Source organism: Hyperolius riggenbachi, chromosome 2 (assembly GCF_040937935.1).
Source record: "Hyperolius riggenbachi isolate aHypRig1 chromosome 2, aHypRig1.pri, whole genome shotgun sequence".
Lineage (NCBI taxonomy): Eukaryota > Metazoa > Chordata > Amphibia > Anura > Hyperoliidae > Hyperolius > Hyperolius riggenbachi.
The window spans coordinates 561,520,356-561,545,300 of NC_090647.1; the positions used below are offsets into that span (position 1 = coordinate 561,520,356).

Here is a 24,945-nt window from a genome sequence, read left to right on the forward strand (position 1 = left end):
TTACCAGGCAGCAGTGAGCAGTTACCAGGCAGCAACAAGCAGTTACCAGGCAGCAGCGAGCAGTTACCAGGCAGCAGCGAGCAGTTACCAGGCAGCAGCGAGCAGTTACCAGGCAGCAGCGAGCAGTTACCAGGCAGCAGCGAGCAGTTACCAGGCAGCAGCGAGCAGTTACCAGGCAGCAGCGAGCAGTTACCAGGCAGCAGCGAGCAGTTACCAGGCAGCAGCGAGCAGTTACCAGGCAGCAGCGATCAGTTACCAGGCAGCAGTGAGCAGATACCAGGCAGCAGTGAGCAGATACCAGGCAGCAACAAGCAGTTACCAGGAAGCAGCAAGCAGTTACCAGGCAGCAGCAAGCAGTTACCAGGCAGCAGCAAGCAGTTACCAGGCAGCAGTGAGCAGTTGTGAGAGTTTGAGAGGCATTTCACTGCCTATCAACAGTCCATGGAAAAGAGGCCTTACCCTAGATGCACAAACCAATACCACAAAGCAGTCACCCTGCTACATGCTACATTAGCACTATCCGGCTTAGTGCACACCAGAGCGGTTCGGAAGCGTTTTGCGATCCGCTTGCGGCTGCGGATACGCTTGGGTAATGTATTTCAATGGGCTGGTGCACACCAGAGCGGGAGGCGTTTTGCTGAAACGCATACTCCCGAGGTGAGGCATTTTTTGGATTGCGGAGGTGTTTCTGCCTCCAATGTAAAGTATAGGAAAAACGCAAACCGCTCTGAAAAACGGCAGTTCAGAGCGGTTTTGCAGGCGTTTTTGTTACAGAAGCTGTTCAGTAACAGCTTTACTGTAACAATATATGAAATCTACTACACCAAAAACGCTTTACAAAACCGCAAAATGCTAGGTGAAATGCTACAGAAAAATAAGAAAAAATGTTTCAAAATCTGCTAGCATTTTGCGGATCTGCTAGCAGTTTTTGGTGTGCTCCAGGCCTCCAGGAGCGGCACGGGGAGGATTCCCAATGCCCCCTTTTTATACAACTGGGGACTGCAGGGTCCCATGCTCTCTCACTGCCTGGAAACCACAGCGGCACCCCGGAGGGGGAGGCTGGGTGGCGCTGTGGTTTCCATGGGGGGGCCAAGTGTGGCCAGCGCCGGGGAGAGCCGTCTGCACCCACCTCCCAATATTAAAAACAGGCACTTACCTTAACGTCCATTGCGTTCTGCTACATGCGCATTAATTTGGGGGCACCACATGAGAAAGGAGAGAAGCATGGGTCACCCCGAGATTTAGAGCTCAGGGCTGGCTCACATACAGCACTCCAGAGGGGGGGGGGGGGGGGGGGGAAGACAGGCGCACTCACTCCAGGGTTCACACCACCGGAGCAAGCCATCCACCACCTGCCTCCAAAGGATACAAACTGCACAAAATGCTTTCCATGAGAAAATTAATGCGCATGTAGCAGAACCCAATGGACGTTAAGGTAAGTGGCTGTTTTTAATATTAGGAGGTGGGTGCGGACGGCTCTCCCCAGCGCTGGCCACGCTTGGGGAAGGGGGGCGGCTGCGCCACCCAGCCTCCCACTCCGGGGTGCCGCTGTGGTTCCCAGGCAGCGAGAGAGCGCTTTGCGGTATTGGTTTTTTGACCCTGCATAGTTTGGCATGCGAAAGCAAATGCATATTTGCATGAGCATTGCCTCATGAATAGCCAATTAGGCCAGATTTGGAAAGCCAGACTTGCTAGGGTTAAACTTGGTGTTTGAGCACGCAAAATTTTTCTCATGGAAAGCATTTTTTGCAGTTGTATCCTTTGGAGGCAGGTGGTGGATGGCTTGCTCTGGTGGTGTGAGCCCTGGAGTGAGTTGTCTGCGCCTGTCCTCCCCCCACCCCGGAGTGTTGTATGTGAGCCAGCCCTGAGCTCTAAAGCTCGGGGTGACCCATGCTTCACTCCTTTCTCATGTGGTGCCCCCAAGTTAATGTGCATGTTGCAGAACGCAATGGACGTTAAGGTAAGTGCCTGTTTTTAATATTGGGAGGTGGGTGCGGATGGCTCTCCCCGGCGCTGACCACACTTGGGGGGGGTGTGCAGCTGTGCCACCCAGCCTCCCCCTCCGGGGTGCCGCTGTGGTTCCCAGGCAGTGGGAGAGCCTGGGACCCCGCAGTCCCCCGGTTGTATGGGGGCATTCGGAATCCTCCCTGTGGCGCTCCTGGATAGTGCTAATGTAGCATGAACTAATTCCCGCAGGGCGATCGCTTTGCGGTATTTGTTTTTGGACCCTGCATAGTTTGGCATGCGAAAGCTAATGCATATTTGCATGAGCATTGCCTCATGAATAGCCAATTAGGCCGGATTTGCAAAGCCAGACTTGCTAGGGTTAAACTTGGTGTTTGAGCACGCATACATTTTCTCATGGAAAGCCTACTTCTTCTTGCTTCAAGGTTGAGGCACGTACTCTATTAGATAGATAGATGCGGCGTATGCTACGACGCGGGTTGGCTAGTCACTAATAATGAACAAACAAGCTCATCCAGCTCTGAGACTAAGATACTGAGGGTCTCTAGTGGTGCAAAAGTATATGACACACATCACAAAGGATGGAGAGACATCCAGCAATTACACATATATTTATACTCTCCATAATAATCTGTGGCCCAACAATTCAGAATACATTTAATAATAGGAACTATTCTTGTAAGAACGAACAGGCCAATCGATCCCATGATTCAAATCCAGATGCTTGTCAAGGAGATTCGATCCAATATTTCCCAGAAATCCGAATAGAATGTTACTTAAAGCGGACCCAAACCAAACATTTTTTTTAATTAAAAATATTTAGTTGCACCACTCTGACACATACAAAGATAAATAAACACTCCTTCAAGCCTATGAGCATTTCAGTGCATGCTTTTCACCCTTCTCTTTTCATAAATAGGGTTATACTGGGGGCAGCCATTAGCAATTCCTCCATTGCTGGACACCACAGTTTGCCGGATTTTGTCCGGCAATTTGAAAGGAAGGGAGGGTTTCCTACAATAAATGTAAAATATTTTATATTTGTCATCATGCAACCGAAAAAGGCTGCTATTTATTATTATAATTTAGAAAATAGATTTTATTTCTGAAATCTTGTATTTTTAATTTGGGTCCACTTTAAAACAAACAGAAGAAAAAGCAAAATATATAAGAACGGGGGAATATTCCAACCATACAGGCCAATGTTGACATAATACACTTAGATGTCACAACAACATCAATTCAGTGGCGAAATATATTCAAACGTGACTCAATGCCACTCCCAAGTGCCCAGTGAGAGGTGCAGACCACAGCCGACTGTGGTCTGCACCTCTCACTGGGCACTTGGGAGTGGCATTGGCTCTCTATATATCAGTGTCAATCTGGAGATTGTTTTTAATTGGTTTTATATTTTCTTGCGCAATTATGTGAACAATAAAGCTCCTTATATTTGATATATATTGGTGTGGTGCGGTATATGGGGGATTCATGTCTGTGGTTGGTTTGACATATGTACCTTCCCAGCACACGCGTGGCATTACCAGCACGGCCAGGCCAATATAAGACTGACTGTACCTTCCCAGCACACGCGTGGCATTACCAGCACTGCCAGGCCAATATAAGACTGACCGTACCTTCCCAGCACACGCGTGGCATTACCAGCACCACCAGGCCAATATAAGACCACCTGACTGTACCTTCCCAGCACACGCGTGGCATTACCAGCACTGCCAGGCCAATATAAGACTGACTGTACCTTCCCAGCACACGCGTGGCATTACCAGCACTGCCAGGCCAATATAAGACTGACTGTACCTTCCCAGCACACGCGTGGCATTACCAGCACTGCCAGGCCAATATAAGACTGACTGCACTTTCCCAGCACACGCGTGGCATTACCAGCACCGCCAGGCAAAGCCGGGACAAGGTCCTCCAGCACCCAAGGCTGAGACACTAAAGTGCGCCCCTCCATCCCTCCCACCCGAGCCGTCACACACTGATTGCTATTAGACTAAGAGGTGCCACAGGGCCCACAACCTCCCCAACACCTTAATCTCTAGTTATCTGGCTTTCAGTCAATGCCATGTATCCCCTTTTCTTATTTCTCTCTGCTTCAAACACAATAAGGGAATGATAGCTGAGTGAATTTTGCGCCCCCACCTGCACTGCGCCCTGAGGCTGGAGCCTCTCTTGCCTCTGCCTCGGTCCGGCCCTGCCGCCAGGCCAATATAACACTGACTGTACCTTCCCAGCACACGCGTGGCATTACCAGCACTGCCAGGCCAATATAAGACTGACCGTACCTTCCCAGCACACGCGTGGCATTACCAGCACTGCCAGACCAATATAAGACAACTGACTGTACCTTCCCAGCACACACGTGGCATTACCAGCACTGCCAGGCCAATATAACACTGATTGTACCTTCCCAGCACACGCGTGGCATTACCAGCACTGCCAGGCCAATATAAGACCAACTGACTGCACCTTCCCAGCACACACGTGGCATTACCAGCACTGCCAGGCCAATATAAGACCAACTGACTGCACCTTCCCAGCACACGCGTGGCATTACCAGCACTGCCAGGCCAATATAACACTGATTGTACCTTCCCAGCACACGCGTGGCATTACCAGCACCGCCAGGCCAATATAAGACCAGCTGACTGCACCTTCCCAGCACACACGTGGCATTACCAGCACTGCCAGGCCAATATAAGACCAACTGACTGCACCTTCCCAGCACACGCGTGGCATTACCAGCACTGCCAGGCCAATATAAGACTGGCTGCACCTTCCCAGCACACGCGTGGCATTACCAGCACCGCCAGGCCAGTATAAGACTGACTGCACCTTCCCAGCACACGCGTGGCATTACCAGCACCGCCAGGCCAATATAAGACTGACTGTACCTTCCCAGCACACGCGTGGCATTACCAGCACCGCCAGGCCAATATAAGACTGACTGCACCTTCCCAGCACACGCGTGGCATTACCAGCATTGCCAGGCCAATATAAGACCCACTGAATGCACCTTCCCAGCACACGCGTGGCATTACCAGCACGGCCAGGCCAATATAAGACCCACTGACTGCACCTTCCCAGCACACGCGTGGCATTACCAGCACCGCCAGGCCAATATAAGACCAACTGACTGCACCTTCCCAGCACACGCGTGGCATTACCAGCACTGCCAGGCCAATATAAGACTGACTGCACCTTCCCAGCACACGCGTGGCATTACCAGCATTGCCAGGCCAATATAAGACCAACTGACTGCACCTTCCCAGCACACGCGTGGCATTACCAGCACCGACAGGCCAGTATAAGACTGACTGTACCTTCCCAGCACACGTGTGGCATTACCAGCACCGCCAGGCCAATATAAGACTGACTGCACCTTCCCAGCACACGCGTGGCATTACCAGCACTGCCAGGCCAATATAAGACCAACTGATTGTACCTTCCCAGCACACGCGTGGCATAACCAGCACTGCCAGGCCAATATAAGAGCAATGACTGCACCTTCCCAGCACACGCGTGGCATTACCAGCACTGCCAGACCAATATAAGACTGACCGTACCTTCCCAGCACACGCGTGGCATTACCAGCACTGCCAGGCCAATATAAGACTGACCGTACCTTCCCAGCACACGCGTGGCATTACCAGCACCGACAGGCCAATATAAGACTGACTGCACCTTCCCAGCACACGCGTGGCATTACCAGCACTGCCAGACCAATATAAGACTGACCGTACCTTCCCAGCACACGCGTGGCATTACCAGCACTGCCAGGCCAATATAAGACTGACCGTACCTTCCCAGCACACGCGTGGCATTACCAGCACTGCCAGGCCAATATAACACTGACTGTACCTTCCCAGCACACGCGTGGCATTACCAGCACGGCCAGGCCAATATAAGACTGACTGCACCTTCCCAGCACACGCGTGGCATTACCAGTATTGCCAGGCCAATATAAGACCCACTGAATGCACCTTCCCAGCACACGCGTGGCATTACCAGCACCGCCAGGCCAATATAAGACCAACTGACTGCACCTTCCCAGCACACGCGTGGCATTACCAGCATTGCCAGGCCAATATAAGACCAACTGACTGCACCTTCCCAGCACACGTGTGGCATTACCAGCACTGCCAGGCCAATATAAGACCAACTGACTGCACCTTCCCAGCACACGCGTGGCATTACCAGCATTGCCAGGCCAATATAAGACCAACTGACTGCACCTTCCCAGCACACGCGTGGCATTACCAGCACTACCAGGCCAATATAAGACTAACTGCACCTTCCCAGCACACGCGTGGCATTACCAGCACTGCCAGGCCAATATAAGACTGACTGCACCTTCCCAGCACACGCGTGGCATTACCAGCACCGCCAGGCCAATATAAGACCAACTGACTGCACCTTCCCAGCACACGCGTGGCATTACCAGCATTGCCAGGCCAATATAAGACCAACTGACTGCACCTTCCCAGCACACGCGTGGCATTACCAGCACTACCAGGCCAATATAAGACTGACTGCACCTTCCCAGCACACGCGTGGCATTACCAGCACTGCCAGGCCAATATAAGACTGACTGCACCTTCCCAGCACACGCGTGGCATTACCAGCACTGCCAGGCCAATATAAGACCAACTGACTGCACCTTCCCAGCACACGCGTGGCATTACCAGCACCGACAGGCCAGTATAAGACTGACTGTACCTTCCCAGCACACGTGTGGCATTACCAGCACCGCCAGGCCAATATAAGACTGACCGTACCTTCCCAGCACACGCGTGGCATTACCAGCACCGCCAGGCCAATATAAGACCAACTGACTGCACCTTCCCAGCACACGCGTGGCATTACCAGCACCGCCAGGCCAATATAACACTGACTGCACCTTCCCAGCACACGCGTGGCATTACCAGCACCGCCAGGCCAATATAACACTGACTGCACCTTCCCAGCACACGTGTGGCATTACCAGCACCGCCAGGCCAATATAAGACTGACCGTACCTTCCCAGCACACGTGTGGCATTACCAGCACCGCCAGGCCAATATAAGACTGACTGCACCTTCCCAGCACACGCGTGGCATTACCAGCACCGCCAGGCCAATATAAGACTGACTGCACCTTCCCAGCACAGGCGTGGCATTACCAGCACCGCCAGGCCAATATAAGACTGACTGCACCTTCCCAGCACACGCGTGGCATTACCAGCACTGCCAGGCCAATATAAGACTGACCGTACCTTCCCAGCACACGCGTGGCATTACCAGCACCTCCAGGCCAATATAAGACTGACTGCACCTTCCCAGCACACGCGTGGCATTACCAGCACCGCCAGGCCCAGATTCCTCCATAAGCTTCGGTCTAATACTAACGTTTCTGGAGGAATTCAGGACTGGCTGTTACCGCCAATGCCATATGTGTATTTGGAAGCTATTGCTACTAATTGCTGTATGTTATTATTCTGAGGCACAATGTTTCTCTACATCCTGACTCTGTGTTATATGTGTCAGTGATCTGTATGGTTTTCAGAGCAAGTGATGTACAGAAACTTTGTATGTCTCCAGCTGAGTAGCCTGTTGTGTTAGAGGGAGAGAGGAGTGGGCCGTACATGCAGCAGGCAAGACAGATAAAACAGTATTGCTTGTTCCTTGTCTGACAGGAAGTGACATCATTCTATACAGGAAGTGACGGCTCGTATTGCATTATATATTGCAGGAGAGGCCATACAGAAGCAGAGGATGGAGGGAATATCGTCACATCTGCCACCATTTCACCTCCATCTTCCTCCTGATGCTGCTGGAGTTCCATCCTATGACTGTGGGAATAAAATGACAGCAGAATTCAGGAGCCAGTCAGTCCAGGAGCTGCACCTTCCTCCACAGAGTCGGAACATGAATGTGACCGCTTTAATCCCTGATGTGTTGGTGACCGCCTCCTCCTGTGACAATCCTGCCCGGCCTATAGGATTCCCCGTACAGCTGACGCCTCTGTGATGTCACCACGTCACGCAGACTATAATATTTCCTGGGATGACTGGTCTGATCCTCCTCTGTGTGGATACAATGAAAAGGTCGCTCTCTCCAAAGTTACATTTAATTGGCTGATCAATACTGGAGACGTAAACCCCATATCAATTCCTTCTCTTTCTTGCAGACTCTGGTTGGTGAAATCTGTGTCCAGGAGTTCCCAGCTCTACACACTTCCCACATCCATTGCTCCAGGGCAGTTTCTAGGCTAAATTGCACCCAGGGCAAGGGTGTTAAAATTGCCCCTTCCTTTCCCCATGGGCTCAAAAATGTTATTTGCTATGTGATATTTAGCCCCTCAGTATAGGTAGCCAGCTATAGGTGCCCAGTGTAGATTAACCAGCTGTAGGTGGACCAGTATATGTTAGCCAGCCATAAGTGCCCCCAGTATAGGTTAGCCAGCCATAGGTGCCTTCAGTATAGGTTAGCCAGCCGTAGGTGCCTCCAGTATAGGTTAGCCAGCCGTAGGTGCCTCCAGTATAGGTTAGCCAGCCGTAGGTGCCTCCAGTATAGGTTAGCCAGCCGTAGGTGCCTCCTGTATAGTTAAGCTAACTATAGGTGCCCCCAGTATAGGTTACCTAGCCATAGGTGCCTCCAGTATAGGTTAGCCAGCCATAGGTGCCTCCAGTATAGGTTAGCCAGCCATAGGTGCCTCCTGTATAGGTTAGCCAGCCATAGGTGCCTTTAGTATAGGTCTCACCTTGCCCCTCCCCCCCCCCCATCTTTTCCCGCAGGCTGTACAGAGCAGGATGGGGGAGCAGCAGCAGCACATGGAACTCGGTCATGGAAAGAGGGACCTGACTCCTCCCTCACCTCAGGTCCGCTCCATGCACCCCTCTCCATTGATGACAAGTGTGGTAGCAGGGAGTTAGTAAGTACTCACCTTCCAGGCCTGGCAACACGTGGACATGTCTGGAGCTTAGATTTGTCATCTATGGAGAAGGGGGCGCATGGAGGGGACCCGAGGGGGAGGGAGGAGTCGGGTCCCTCTCCCCATGGCTGAGTCCCATGTGCTGCCGCTGCACCCCCCCCCCCCTCTTCCTCACAACGCCTCCTTCCCTTATAGCACCCCAAACACCCCCCCCCCCCACCCGCCTGCCCATAGAAACAGGGCTAGATTACTCCTCCCACAACAGGATTCAGCTGTCTCTCAGGGACTCATGTAATATGAGATAAGCTCTCCCCAGCTCTGCACTCCTGCCACACCATTACTCCTCCCACAACAGGATTCTGCTGTCTCTCAGGGACTCGTGTAGTATATGATATACACCCTCCCCAGCTCTGCACACCTACCACGCCCATTACTCCTCCCACAACAGGATCCTGCTGTCTCTCAGGGACTCATGTAATATGAGATAAGCTCTCCCCAGCTCTGCACTCCTGCCACACCATTACTCCTCCCACAACAGGATTCAGCTGTCTCTCAGGGACTCATGTAGTATATGAGATACGCTCTCCCCAGCTCTGCACACCTGCCACACCATTACTCCTCCCACAACAGGATTCTGCTGTCTCTCAGGGACTCGTGTAGTATATGAGATACACCCTCCCCAGCTTTGCACACCTGCCACACCCATTACTCCTCCCACAACAGGATTCTGCTCTCAGGGACTCATGTAGTATATGAGATATGCCCTCCCCAGCTCTGCACTCCTGCCACGCCCATTACTCCTCCCACAACAGGATCCTGCTGTCTCTCAGGGACTCATGTAGTATATGAGTTATGCTCTTGAGCTCCGCCCTCTGATATATCCTCCGCTCCAACACAATTTCCTGCGCATCTGTCCAGCCCCGCCCCCAGAGAGCTTCTTGATTGTGTGTGACATCTTTGACGACGTCAGCAGTAGCCGGGGCATGAGGGGACAGAGCCACAGGGATGGAGAACAAGATGGTGGGGAACCCTCCCAGCTAGCCAGGCCACAAGGCGGGACAGAGAAGAAGGTGAGGGGCTGTCTCAGTGTCACCCTCCCCCTCACTCAGTGTCACACTTCCTACTCAGTGTCACCCTGTTGCCCACTGCATTTTGACGTATGGGAGGCAATGTTTGTCACCTTTCCAATTTACTGCATTTCATGTGTCGGAGGTAACGATTGTTGCATTTCATGTGTCGGAAGTAACGATTGTTGCATTTCATGTGTCGGAGGTAACGATTGTTACATTTCATGTCAGAGGCAATGGTTGTTGCATTACTTGTGTTGGAGATTACACTTGCTACATTTATTACCTGATGGTCATAGTGACTGTACTTGCTACTTTAGGGTTATTGTTGCAGCAATTGGCACTTTGGGGGCTCATGTTTACTAAATGGTATGCTAATAAATAGCATCATGCAGTTTCTGCAGATTTGTCGTCTGCACATCCATGTTGCGAATCTCCCATTTCACCAAATCATGGGGGAAACACTGCTTTCCTATGTGTGTATGTGTTTACAGTCACTTTGCCTATCTGTGTTATGGGAGGTAACTCTGGCCCACTGGTTAGCTTATTAGTTAGCTCCCTTACATTAGTTAGCTCCGCCCATGTCATGGCCACTCCCATTTCATGTTATGACCACACCCACTTTGGCCACACTAATATACAGTCACCCCTCCTTCCCCCATCCCAGGTTGGGCCCTGAAAATTCTTTTCACTGTAATACATTGCACTTCACCTGGGTTTGAATCTCCGTACTTCCTGTTCTGCCTTCTGCACTTTATACACTTTTACCACTAGGGGGCGTCTCCTGTATATAGTGGTATATGTGGAGTATATATACTATTGCACTATTTTCTACTTACATTTATTGTGCTATGTGTACATATGACTGTTTTATCCTTTTCTTGTTTCTTTCCTCTATCCATATTGTACAGCATTATTATGTGATCTGTTCTGTAGTGTTCAGCATATTAACAAGGATTTTCTGATGTAGGTTTTAATAACAGAATCTGTGACTATTTTCCATGGTTCATAGAATATTATTGCTTCATAACTGCAGCAATCATTCACATTCAGCCTCAGTGGCTTATGCTCAATTTAGTTTCTCCATGTGCCGATAGTTTGTTTATAGGTCAGGCTTTTTGTAAAACAGAAACGAGTTGAGAAGTCGGTTATTTTGCTCTCGGCTGCTGGAGGTCAGGAGACATCTATGGACCTATCAGTAGGAGTGTCCTATACTCCTGTGGATTTCTGGCCCCAGCTATGTCTTTATAGGATTACAGTATAAGTGTTTTATATAAATTCATATAAAGGTGATTTCTGCCGCTAATAGAATTGTAAGCCATTGCTTAGTAATTATTCTAATGGACGCTAATAAAGCTGTATATTTTTATGAAACATACTTTCTTGTCTTTATGTAACACGTCAGTCGCTGGTTTCCCCTCATTTATGGCCTCCGGTATTGTTCACCAGGAAATATCCCTCTAAAGTGACATGAAAGTGGCTGATCAGAGGCTTCCTCGGCCCCCCCCCCCCCTCACCTCCAATTCAGCACTGGGACCCCCAAACCTCCCCGACAAGGTTCTGTGTGTGAGCGCAGCCTCGGCTCGTACTTGCGCAGTAACAGAGACTCTCGCTCTGCTCTTTCACCCGTGCAGGAGTAATTCCGTACCTGCACAGTGTGGCCATGCTTGTTCACAGGTAGGGCCCTGGTGAGATGGAGTGGTCTGGAGGAGAACGTGGGAGGCCTCTGGTGGATGTAAAGTCTTCCTTCTACAGAGGTAAGGATCTGATCCTATCAACTCACAGGTTTGCTTCAAAGGAAACCAGAGATGTCCTTATACTAAGATTTGATACTCACCCACAGCTTCCTCCTGCCCCATAAGCATGTCTGAGCCCCTCGCCATCCTCCCACGGTCTGCTGCAATCAGCCCCGGTAACTGGCTGTCGTGTCTGTCCGGGTGTACTGCACAAGCGCAAACCTCTCGACTGACACCGACTGAGCCTGTTACCAGGGCTGATTGTAGCAGATCGCAGGAGGACGAGGGACTCAGACGTGCTTATGGGACTGAAGGAAGCCCCGGGTAAGTATGGAATCTTAGTATAAGACCATCTCTGTTACACTTTAAGAGGGATATGGATGTTTCCTGTTAAACAATACCAGTTGCCTGGCAGTCCTGCTGATCTTTGGCTGCAGTAGTGGCTGAATCACAACCTGAAACAAGCATACAGCTAATCCAGTCTGACTTCAGTCAGAGCACCTGATCTGCATGCTTGTTCAGGGGCTGTGACTGAAAGTATTAGAGACACAGGATCAGCAGGAGAGTCAGGCAACCAGTATTTTAAAAGGAAAAATCCATATCCTTCTCAGTTTAGGTTCCCTTTAATTACCTTCTGTGTTAGAAAGGCACAAGTATTTGGCATACCTTCCAGTAGGGGGCGCATTAAGCTCAATGAGTTGACTAGGGATGATCAATGAGATGAAAATAATTGGAAGTTCATGATGTATGCAGTTTGACAATGGACCAATCAGGTTTACTAAGTTTTAAATTGATTGATCCGTCTTCTTGATGCACATTTGCATAGAGAATTTATGAAGTGAAGCATCATGAGATGGGATATCTTACTCATGTGAGACTGAATACTTGCAAAAGCCTTCTACTTCGGGCAGGCAAAACTGTAGTGGAAAAACAGTGAATAGTACTGCATTACCAGAAGCAGCCACTAGATGGCAGCATAGTCATTGTATTTGGGCATCAGTATTATGCTGGGAATACACCAGGAGATATTTTGGCAGATAGATGATTTCAACAGGTAATTTCCAACAGGTTCGATCTTATTTTCTATTTTTGTAATCGATTTCTCATAGAAATGAATGAAAAGTGATAAGAAAAAAATTTTTTGGGGGGAAAATCCATCAGATAATCACTCGGACATAAATCTGCTGAAAAATCTCACTGTGTATTCCCAGCATTAGATTGTTACCAGGCAGATTATGTAGGACTTCCAAGGACAGACCAATAGTAACCAAACAGCAACTTCAACTCCAGGATAAAAATCTTGTAAGTTGTGAATACAACGAGGTGACAAGGGCTCCCCCAAGTGGGTGTGAGGGAGGCGGGGCTTATATGTTGTGCACAATTACGGATGGTTGTCACTAGAAAATGTTAACAGAAAATCAGTTTTGTTTGTGTCGGGTTGTGTTGCGTTTTCTTCCTAAAAGTGAGAAACGTGGAGGAGCCATTGCTGACTTCTATGTGAACCTGAGGTGAGAGTGATACGGAGACTGCCATTTTTATTTCCTTTTATACAATACCAGTTGCCTGGCAGCCCTGCTGATCTATTTGGCTGCAGTAGTATCTGAATAACAGCAGAAACAAGCATGCAGCTAATCTTGTCAGTTCTGACAATGTCAGAAACACCTGATCTGAGTCATGCTTGTTCAGGGGCTATGGCTAAAAGTATTAGCGGCAGAGGATCAGCAGGACTGCCAGGCAACTGGTATAGCTTAAAAGGAAATAAATATGGCAGCCTCCATATACCTCACCTCGGGTTCCCTTTTAAGGAGAACTCACTCCATTGTCCGGGCAATAAACAGGAATAACGCTTGTCATTTATGCCCAATATTAGTAGCAGGTTTGCCCTGCAGAAGTGACACATATAAAGTCCTAATCTTCCTCTACAGACAATGGTCTGACTCATGCTGTGCGAATGAGTCTGAGACATCAGCAGAGAAACAAGTGGTTACAGCTACAAGTGAATAGCTGGGTTCTGCCTGGAAGAAGCTGCCCATCAGGGTTACCCCAGCAGGGGGTGAGATATCTGAGGCTGATTTCTCAGGACAGTAGTGCAGTGCAGCTCATGTTTACAGCGGTCTCGTTTTTGAATTCACATAAGAGTTGAAACCTGATTGGCTGCAGTTCTCTCTGCACCAGTGCATGTCTGGAGGGGCGGGGCCAGGCAGGTGAGTGATGTCACAGCCCAGTGCTGCAGCTCTGCAGTGTGATTATCTCCAGGAGGCGTGTCTGAGACCTCCAGGCACTGGAGCTCCATGGCTATCGGCTGCCCAGGTTACAGGAATGGGGGTCATCTGCTGGTTGCTGCAGTGCATTGTGGGGAGGGGTTATACGACTCTCCTCATATCTCGGGGTAATCCCTGCAGCTGATCTAACAAGACTGGGGATGATGAAAAAGATGCAACATGTAAGCAAATATATCCAGCTTTGAAATCGACCAATCCAATCTTGCCGAGGTGGAATTTGCATACATAGATTGTGTAATCCTGCAGCAACACAGAATTATTTGCATTTTATTGACCATCCACATTGATATATCAGCTGCAGGGATTACCCAGAGATACAAGGCAAAATGTATACCCATCCCCCACACTGCAGTGGATTGGACCCTCTCCCCCATGATGCACTGCAGCGGATGGGTCCCCTCGCTCCCACAATGCACTGCAGCAGATGGGTCTCTGCCTCCCCCACAATGCACTGCAGCAGATGGGTCCCCGCCTCTCCCACATTGCACTGCAGCAGATGGGTCCCTCCTCCCCCACAATGCACTGCAGTGGATGGGACCCCTTCCCCCACAATGCACTGCAGCAGATGGGAGCCCCTCCCCCATAATGGTAGCACAATAATGGGGGCTTCCACCTCTACAGCTTCTTATGTCTCCCCTATTCTGCAGCCTCTTGCTGTCAAATCAAGTATTTCAAACATGTCCGATCTGATTTCCGATAGGAGTGAACAGAAAACAGTCGGAAATCGATCTGAAATCAGATCAGACATGTTGGAAATAATTGATCTGACAGCAAATCTCACAGTGTGTACCCAGCATTACAGAACAGAGAATTCACCTTCTATGCAAATCTCACACAGAAGAGGAAGCTGCGGGGGAGGGGAGCAAATCAAAGCTGATGCCACCAATTACCTGGCAGCTGAGGAGAGAACTGAGCTTATTTATCAGTGGATAGAGCCTATGATTTGCCCACCGCAGCTTCCTCTCCTGGGTGACGTATGAAGCAGATTCTCTGATCAGCGCTGGTCTCCTCCTGTCTGTCTCACACCAGCACCACCCACAGACCTGACAACCGACCACAAATCGTGTTCATACATCCACACACAGCACAATCACAATAAGTACAAACACCACAGATCAGATCATGGCCGAAGTCTGTTTATTGATACAGAGGATAGAAATACTCACATGGTGAGATACCAGGATCATACTCACCCATCTGTAATAGCCGGTCTCCATTATAAATGTGACATTTTTATGCACTTACAGTTTATTGGGGATAGAATTATGAGTCACATGACCTCAGCAGTCTGATGAATGGAGCTGGGAAGGGGGCGGGGTCAGGCAGATGAGTGATGTCATAGCTCAGTGCTGCTGCTCTGCAGTGTGATCATCTCCAGGGGGCGTGTCTCAGACCTCCAGGCTGGCGGCTGTGCAGGTTACAGGAATGGGGGTCATCTGCCGGTTTCCTGTGGACAGAACAGAGGAGATTAGAGGGGCGGCGGCAGGAAATATCACACAGGAGGGAATGTTAAGGCACAACACTTCCTGTCTCTGCACTACAGTTATACATTTCTAGTGACATTCCAGCTATTCCATAAACCAGACATTACCCACAATGCCGCTCCTCATACTACATGTCCAGCTGATACAGCTTATACACCGATACACCCTCCACATGTAATGCTCATATCATGTAATGTGATTTCATAAAGCAGATATTGCAGCAAAGTGAGGGAGACTCACATCGATCACCTCATCAGGCAGAGAAGATCTTATTATCAATCACCGGCATGTGTGACCTGATCTCCGGATCCATCACTGTTCCCCACATCCTGAGCAGCCAGGAAATCACCCAGCATGCAATTCTCTGCTAACACGGAAGTGGCGGCCAGCAAATCACAGCCACTAGCTGCCAATCTACTAGCCGGCAGGTGATTAGCATGGTTGCCAGGGTAACTGATAAGCAGATAGAGGTGCCTGTGATTTGCCAGCCGCCACGTGTGAGCAGAGAGCTACATGTAGCATGAAATCCTGAGTCAGAGCTGATCCTCAGTATGTGGAGCCGGCCATACACACACCAATAACGGCTGGATACAGTGAGCAATCGATTGTGCAATAATAAGTTCTCTACCACCCCGTCCACCTTGGGCTAAAGAGAGTATTGCTGTTACTGCTGGTGTGATACTGATGAATACAGCACAATCCTGCAGCCATAGAGCCTCACCACCCTCCCCTGCCCATACCTCCCAACTTTTTGAGATCAGAAAGAGAGACACTTAAGCCACACCCCCAACACACCCCCTAGTCATGCATACCATAAATATTCTATGAGAAATAGATCCTGTTTTATAATTCAAACCACGCTGGTCCTTTCTCTCCTGGTTCATTTTCCTTCATAGTAACATTTGAAAATAAGAAATATCAATTTAAAGGATGGGAACATCATTTAGAGTCCTGAAAGAGGGACAAATGTGGAAGAAAGAGGGACAGAGGGATTTGGTTCCAAAAGAGGGACTGTCCCTCCAAAAAAGGGACACTTGGGAGCTATGCCTGCCTGCTCACAGGTAGTTCAACTTCTGTTTGATAAAGTGACCTAAACTGTTCCAGAAACACCGTGCCTGCTGGGGAACAGATTTCTGTCAGATTCCTAAACTGTTCCAGAAACACCGTGCCTGCTGGGGAACAGATTTCTGTCAGATTCCCTGAACATGATATATAGGCTCACAAAGTAAATAAATAAAAAAGCACAAGCACACTGGTCTGTGTCACAGCTACCGGTATGTAATACACACAATCACAGCTCAGACTACCAGGCTTGAGGATGACACCGTTAGGTCTCGTCCATATCATTTTGCACAGATGGGCGTGCGATTGGAACGCATTGTACGATTGCACAACATCTGTGCCGCTGATCCCGTTCACTACAGTGAAGGGGTCAGTGATGCGTTTCCTGAAATATGCATGCAGCAGTGTGATAGCGCATCGTTCTGCAGCGCAGCGCATAGGATGAGAACGGCAGAACTGCTGTCTATGAATTTGCATGTTACACGCTATACACGCTGCCGAAATGCACACGGCAGCGAGCATAGTGGGAACAAGGCCTATGATGCACACAAGGCCTGTATAGCAGCTGTGGCATTCCACAATGTACAGTGTATGCAGCGCTTTATGGTAAATTGTGCATACAGTGTGCAAGCCCCTTGGCTGTCGCACTGTCTGTAATCAGGCTGTGAGTCAGGTGTGGGGAGTGAGGTACTGGTAGATAGTGTCTGGGTGGCTGTTGCTCACCAAACTCTAATGGCTGCTGTGAGCAGAATATTTATGGGCTGACATGGATGCTGCTCAGCTCTCAGCATCAGAATACTCCTCCCTCCTCTCCAGCTGAGGCTTAACCCCTCCCCCAGAGTCTTCCCCCGCCCCCCATCTGGACCTCCACTGCTGCCCAGGACCCTCCTTCACACAATGTCAAAAGACTCCTCTGGCACGGCCTTGCTTGTGCAGGCATGGCAGTCCTTGCACGGGTGCAGAGCGACCACGCCTGTGCGTGAAAAGGTGCGCGGTGGCAACCTTGGAATCCAATAACCTCTTGTCAGATTCTATTGGGGGATCCATGCTTAGCAGTGTGGACTGGATGACAGAGCGGGAAGCCTCTAGAGCAGTGATGGCTAACCTTGGCACTCCAGCTGTGGTGGAACTACAAGTCCGGCGAGGCATTGCAATACTCTGACAGCTTTAAGTATAACTCAGGGAGGCAGAGGCATGATGGGATTTGTAGTTTTGTCACAGCTGGAGTGCCAAGGTTAGCCATCACTGATCTACAGGCTTCAGAGGCATTATCCCCAGTCAGAAATGAAGGACAATGCAGGGCGTCCCCGACATTGCGGCGATTCGTATCAGCCAGCGTTCATAAGTGAGGGACTCCCTGTATTCAGTATATTAGATTTCCACATTTTTTGGGAAGAAAAAGTACTTCTTATAGTCCAAAAAATATGATAAATATGGTGACAGCGGATCTGTTAAAAAGTTCATCAGATCTGCTGTGACCATACAGGATGCAGAGCAATTTTATGTACCTGGAGTCGGAGGATTCAATAAATTGAGTCGTCGGAGTTGGATGATTTTTGTAGCGATTCCACATCCCTGGTAAGAATAAGACTAAGGAGTGGGGGTAGAGGAGTCGGAACAATTTTGGGTACCTGGAGTCGGAGGTTTCACAAACTGAGGAGTCGGATGATTTTTGTACCGACTCCACATCCCTGAACCAGCTCAGAAGCAGAATGACCCTGATCCAGAGATCCAGCCTTAGGGCCCGTTTCCATTACACGCGATGCGGCTACATAGCCATACACCAGGCAATGAGGGGCAGATTTGACCAAGAGATAAATCTCTCTCTGATTGAATCTGATTAAAGAGCTGTCTGCTGCCCATACACCTCTTCCATTAGCCACACACAGGCTGCCAGCATGGCGCATGTGACGTTGTGCGCTGGCAGCATGTATATGGCTAGTAGAGAGCTGCAGAAGACGGACGTGCGCTACACAACAGGACAGCTTATGTATAAGGGCTTGTTCACACCTAGAGAGTGTTTTAGGTTTTTTTTAAGTGCCGTTAATTTTGAAAAGTGCCCTAAAAGCAATTGTGCAATGATTCCCTATGAGAGTGTTAACATCTGCGCAATGCAATTGCGTTCCGCTCCTAAATTTGTTGCCTGTACCATTTTGAGGTGATTTGGCTCAATGGAAGGTATAGGGAAATCGCAAAGCACTTGGAAAAGTGCTTTGTATTGCGATTTTCCGAGCGCTTTCATGAATAAATACATTGTATTCATTTCCTGGTGGAAGAGTTCACTTCCTGACTTGTGTCAGGAAGTAAAAAAAAAATGCTCTGCACAAGCGTTTAAAAAGCACTTATAAAGCGTAGGGAAAGGAGCTTTTTTTTTTTTTAAATTGCAATAAATTGCTCAGCCCTTAAAATAGCACTGATGATTTATAATGTGAACATAGTCTTAGGCCCAGTGCACACCGAGCGGTTTAGGATGCGATCCGCCGGCCGCATCCGCCTGTCAAACCGCTCAATGTATCTCAATGGGATGGTGCACACCCGCGGTTTGAGATTTGTAGCAAACCACAAACGTGCCTCCTGCTGCACGTCTGCGGTTTGCAGAAGCGTTTCTGCCTCAATGTAAAGTATAGGAAAAACACAAACCGCTCTAAAAAAACGCGACTTCAGGGCGGTTTCCCAGGCGTTGTTACAGAAGCTGTTCAGTACAGTTTTTACTGTAACAAATTGTGTAATCTGCTTCACAAAAACGCACCAAAACCGCTAGGTATGTTTAGAAATCCGCTCTAAACATGCGTAGAATCGCTCTGAAATCTGCTCCAAAAACCGCTATCGTTTTGCAGATCTGCTTGAGGTTTTGGTGTGCACTGGGCCTTAAAGGACACCCGAGGCGAAAATAAATGAATGAAATAAATGATTGTATCCATCTTTCTTCTCCTAAAAATGACTTTTTAAGATATTCCAGTTTTACTTTTTGTTTAAACATGCCTTTTAAGCTTTAACTGCTTTATTGTTTTTGCACAATGATACATTCATTGAAGTGTGTCAGAGCTAAAATCTATGAACCATTGACCCTTTTTATCTCTTTCCTGCTCTCAGAAGTCATTTTCTGCTAGGAAAGTGTTTTATACTTGGAATTTCTTATCAGTGAGGGTCACACTGTAGTCACTTCCTGTCTGAGTCAGGACTGAGTCAGCCACTTACATACCTGATATTTAACTCTTTCAGGCAGAGAAAGGAAAAAGGAACATAGCATAGTTATTTGTGTGCTAGGCACTGTACATACCCATGTCTATCTCATCATGTCACTTCGGGTATCTTTTAACCTCCCTGGCGGTATGATTTGTGCGGCTGCGCGGCCACGGGAGGGTTTTTTTCACTTTTTTTTTTAGCATGTAGCTAGCCTAGCGCTAGCTACATGCTTCCCCCCTCCCTGCGGCGTCCCCCCGTACTCCCTGATCACCGCTTGCCCATAAGGAAATCCCGTTCTGAACGGGATCTCCTTGAGGGCTTCCCCCGTCGCCATGGTGACGAACGGAGTGACGTCGCCGACGTCACAGGGAGTCCCGATCCACCCCATAGCGCAGCCTGGCGGCGATTGGCCAGGCTGAGCAAGGGGTATACAATACACATGCAATATAACGGGGTTTTAAATGAACAATCAACGTTTATTCTTCAGTGTTCAAATTTCTTCTAGATTGCAGACAGGTACCCCAAGAACCACATACAGGACTCCACATCAAAACAAAGGACTGCCTGACACGTGTTTCACGGCCAAAGACCGCTTCCTCAGAGGCACCCAGTACATACACATATCAATTGTTGGTTCATAGGTAAAGTCAAATCGCAATCTGTAGGGAACAGGAGATCTGTTCTCCTAGACGGAACCCAGGACGCTGAAGCGCATCCATGGAAAATAGGTAATGCGCTTCAGCGTCCTGGGTTCCGTCTAGGAGAACAGATCTCCTGTTCTCTACAGATTGCGATTTGACTTTACCTATGAACCAACAATTGATATGTGTATGTACTGGGTGCCTCTGAGGAAGCGGTCTTTGGCCGTGAAACACGTGTCAGGCAGTCCTTTGTTTTGATGTGGAGTCCTGTATGTGGTTCTTGAGGTACCTGTCTGCAATCTAGAAGAAATTTGAACACTGAAGAATAAACGTTGATTGTTAATTTAAAACCCCGTTATATTGCATGTGTATTGTATAGGACATTGTATGAGGAGTGGAACTACACTATTGCTGTTTTAAGTGTTTGTGAATTGCTTGAGCAAGGGGTATGCGGGGGGGGGCCTGTATCGCGGCGCATCGGCGGCGGCGATCAGACCAAACACGCAGCTAGCAAAGTGCTAGCTGCGTGTTTGAAAAAAAAAAATTATGCATATCGGCCCAGCAGGGCCTGAGGAATCCTTCGCGGCGGCTTACCCAGTGTCCAGCACGGGGTTACTGCTAAGGAGGTTAAAGTCAATGGGAACTGCTTGAAAAAAACAAAAGCCAGATACTTACCGCAGGAGAGGGAAGGCTCTAGGTCCTAATGAGCCGTCCCTCATCTCCCGGTGCAGCGCTGGATCCCCTGTAGCAGCATTCAACCAATTTGGTCAAATACTGCTGTCTCCGCCGCCAAGAGGAAGACTTTAGAAGTCTTTGGGAGCCCGAGAGCTCCCGAAGACGGGCCGCTCCATACTGCGCACGTGTGAGCGCCCTCTCTCGTGCGTACGCAGTATGGAGCTGCCTATCTTTGGGAGGACTCGGCTTCCGAAGACTTCCGGAGTCCCCCAGCGGCAGGGTAATATGAACAGAGGAGCTGCTGCCTAAACCAGAGCACCGGGAGAGGAGAGGGAAGGCGCTACAGGACACAGAGCCTTCCCTCTCCTTAAGTATCTGCCTTTTGTTTTTTTCAAGCAGATCCCAATGGCTTTAAACGCACACTTACATCACATTTATACATTGCGGAAACAGCGCCGGGGGATGTCACATTCGTCACTCATCCCGTTATTACACGCCTTTACCGCCACACACCCGATCTAGTAAGTCGGCCTGACATCTTGCAGCATGTCCGACTGATAAATGCAACCAATTTCGGCCCGATATTGTTGGGCACATTGACGGTTGTACATGCACTTGGCAGCATCGATTTTCATCCGATTATAGTAAGCGAATCGGATGGTCACTCAGCCAAGTTGCCTGATGTCTGGCCACCTTTACTGCTGTTCATATACCAAATAGAGTTCTTGACTCACCCCTATATGGCAGAGAGGAAATATTCTCACAAACATGGGATTGCTGGAATATTTTTCTAGAATCAGATGAATATAAAATCACTGTGGCTAGCTAAGGTTCCCATTCTCCTAAAACACAACAGTTATCGCGTTCAGGGTACCTTTCCTTATTTACACAGCAGCATTTACTCTGAGCGGGGAGGGGGTCGCCTGAACAGACGCACAGTGCAGGATCTCGCCTTCCTATTCCTTCCTTTCTAGCTCTCCCCAGCCTCCCAAGCTGCATAGTCTGTCCCTCACTTCTCTTTCCTCAACTTTTCTTTCTTTACTGTGATTTTTCTCTGACATACCTTCCCGTTTATAATCGGAAGATCTCATTTTTGCTTGGTTTTGGCAGGCTGGTCACAGAGGTCTATGCCCCCTACACCTGCCCACTCCATACACATCCAGCTGCACCAGCCAGTCATGCCCTGCCAACCATAGAGTTCTATGTCCCCCCCTACACCTGCTGCCACTCCATACACATCCAGCTGCACCAGCCAGTCATGCTCTCCCAGTCACAAAAGTCTATGCCATGTTACACATGCCCTCTCCATACACATCCAGCTGCACCAGCCAGTCATGTGGTGCCAGCCACCGAAGCATATGCCACGTTACATCTGCCCACTCCATACACATCCAGCTAGTCATGTCCTCCAGCCACAGAAGTTGCTACCTAATGCTATCCCTTCCTACACCTAATCTTGCCTCCCCTGTGCAACTACCTAATACTTCCCTTTTCTACCCCCCTGTGAAGCTATCTAATGCTTCCCCTTCCTACACCTAATCCTGCCACCCCTGTGCAGCTACCTAATGCTTCCCCTTCCTACACCTAATCCTGCCACCCCTGTGCAGCTAATGCTTCCCCTTCCTACACCTAATCCTGCCACCCCTGTGCAGCTAATGCTTCCCCTCCCTACACCTAATCCTGCCACCCCTGTGCAGCTACCTAATGCTTCCCCTTCCTACACCTAATCCTGCCACCCCTGTGCAGCTACCTAATGGTTCCCCCCCCCTGTGCAGCTACGTAATGCTATCCCTTCCTACACCTAATCCTGCCACCCCTGTGCAGCTACCTAATGGTTCCCCATCCCTCCAGCCATGTGCAGCTAGCTAATGCTTCCCCTTCCTACACCTAATCCTGCCACCCCTGTGCAGCTACCTAATGGTTCCCCATCCCTCCAGCCATGTGCAGCTAGCTAATGCTTCCCCTTCCTACACCTAATCCTGCCACCCTTGTGTAGCTACCTAATAGTTCCCCTTCCTACACCTAATCCTGCCACCCCTGTGCAGCTACCTAATGGTTCCCCATCCCTCCACCCATGTGCAGCTAGCTAATGCTTCCCCTTCCTACACCTAATCCTGCCACCCCTCTGCAGCTACCTAATGCTTCCCCTTTATCACATCTTGCATTCCCTGTATACCCCCTATACATCTGTGCAGCCATTCTAATCACAGCTCTGCTAACACTGATCAGGGGAAGCTGCTGCCGCCAGACTTTTTTTCTTTAGGTGATAATTGCGTATTATTCCATGTCAGATAATGTTATAGTAGAATACTCCCCACACGCCACACTCCCCGCAGGTGTAACACATTAGAGCCGCTCTGATCTGTGCCGGTGTGGTGAAATTTTTTGCAACTTTATCAGATTTTGCAACCGGTTGCATTTATTTATACGTATAGCTATCAGAAAGTGCAACCTAACCATTGACTTTAACCTAACTGTATCAGAAAATGCAACCCAACCAAACCCTACTCTCACACAGAACCCTCCCCTCTTGCTCAACTAATAACCCCCCCTGGAGGGAACAATCCCCCCTCTTCCTCAACTAATACCCCCCCCCCCCCCTCTTGCTCAACTAATAACCCCCCCTGGAGGGAACAATCCCTCTTCTAGCCCAATGGGATCTGTGGTTGCAAAAAATTACAGGCGTGTTAACAGAGAGGAGCCACGCCTACACAGTCATACACTGTCCTCTATGGCAAGTTGCAAAATATGACGGGTAGCAAAATTTTTCACTACACCGGGCCCGCTGCGCACCGGCGGCAATTATGGTCGGAACGCTCTTGCACAATTCACGTAATGTAGTAACACGTAAATAAATTGCTGCCCACAATCCCCAGGACCCTACACATGTGAGTTCCTGTCAGGGCGGAAGCTCGGCGGGCGTGATCTTCCGCCCGGAGTTATGGCGGCTGCTCTCGCAAGCTGTGACTGGCTGACGCTGATCACGTGGAGCGCGCCCCTTATGTGAGCTGCAGCTTCCACTTGGGCATCATTCAACACTAGTGACCTTAGCCTGTAAGCACGGGCGCGCGCACACCCACCCTTTCTGGCCCCGCCCTCCTGCGCGTCATACCTCCAGCACTGCACATGCGCAGCTGCACAAAAACATCTATAGGAACATAGCGACACTTGCCTTGTATTAGGTAGGATAGCGAGAATGGAGCAGCGGAGCTTCTGGTGGCACATCCTCCGGCTGGTCTGTGTGCTGAGCTGCGTGCCGGGCATTGCAAGTGAGTGACGCTATATGCTCTGTACGCTGCTAGCAGTGCGGGGAGGGGCCTGACAGCTGGGGTCCCCCAGAGACAGGTAAGGGGGCGGGGAAGTGTCATCAAGCGGGGCGCGTCACTTTTACCATCAGGTAATTTAATTCACTAAAAAACACACATACTCAAGCAGTGAAGAATTTTAAATTTATCATCAGATTGTGACATACAGAAGTTTTTTTTTTTTTTTTTTAATTTCCATTCAGGTTTTTATAAAATGACTTTTTTCCCAACAAAGATATATAGTGATCCGCATAGCAAATGTGCACAATCTCTATTTCCACCGAGTGAGTTTACTACTGCGCTTTCCGCCTGGAGTTTAAAAAGTAATTATAGGACCACTATCGTAAAAATACAAAAGAACGTAAACACTTACAAATAAGAAGTACATTTTTTTTCCAGAGTAAAGTTAGCCATAAATGACTTTTCGCCTATGTTGCTGTCATTATTTAGTAGGTAGTAGAAATCTGACAGGTTTTTCGACTAACCCATCTCCTCATGGGGGATTCTCAGGGTTTTGTTTATTTTCTAAAGCACAGTGAACGGCAGCTGCTCTGCCCAACTGCCAAAAAGGTGTGCAAACAGGTAGAGTAGCAGTCTGCATCTTTATATAAA

At 49.2% G+C, this 24,945-nt stretch overlaps 1 protein-coding gene and 1 long non-coding RNA gene across 3 annotated transcripts in view; one reads left to right on the forward strand and one right to left on the reverse strand.

The window, feature by feature from the left end:
• Window positions 1-15,100: 15,100 nt before the first annotated feature.
• The window catches only part of LOC137545168 (uncharacterized), a 62,276-nt gene continuing 52,431 nt past the window's right edge, over window positions 15,101-24,945 (reverse strand). Inside the window, exon 2 of the long non-coding RNA XR_011026006.1 lies at window positions 15,101-15,427. This is a non-coding gene — a long non-coding RNA (uncharacterized lncRNA). The remainder of the gene's footprint in view (window positions 15,428-24,945) is intronic.
• The window catches only part of LOC137545166 (uncharacterized), a 155,121-nt gene continuing 154,364 nt past the window's right edge, over window positions 24,189-24,945 (forward strand). For both annotated transcript variants that reach the window (XM_068266279.1, XM_068266280.1), the window contains exon 1: window positions 24,189-24,297. In XM_068266279.1, coding sequence (XP_068122380.1) covers window positions 24,225-24,297 — 73 coding nt within the window. In that variant the 5' untranslated portion in view covers window positions 24,189-24,224. The remainder of the gene's footprint in view (window positions 24,298-24,945) is intronic.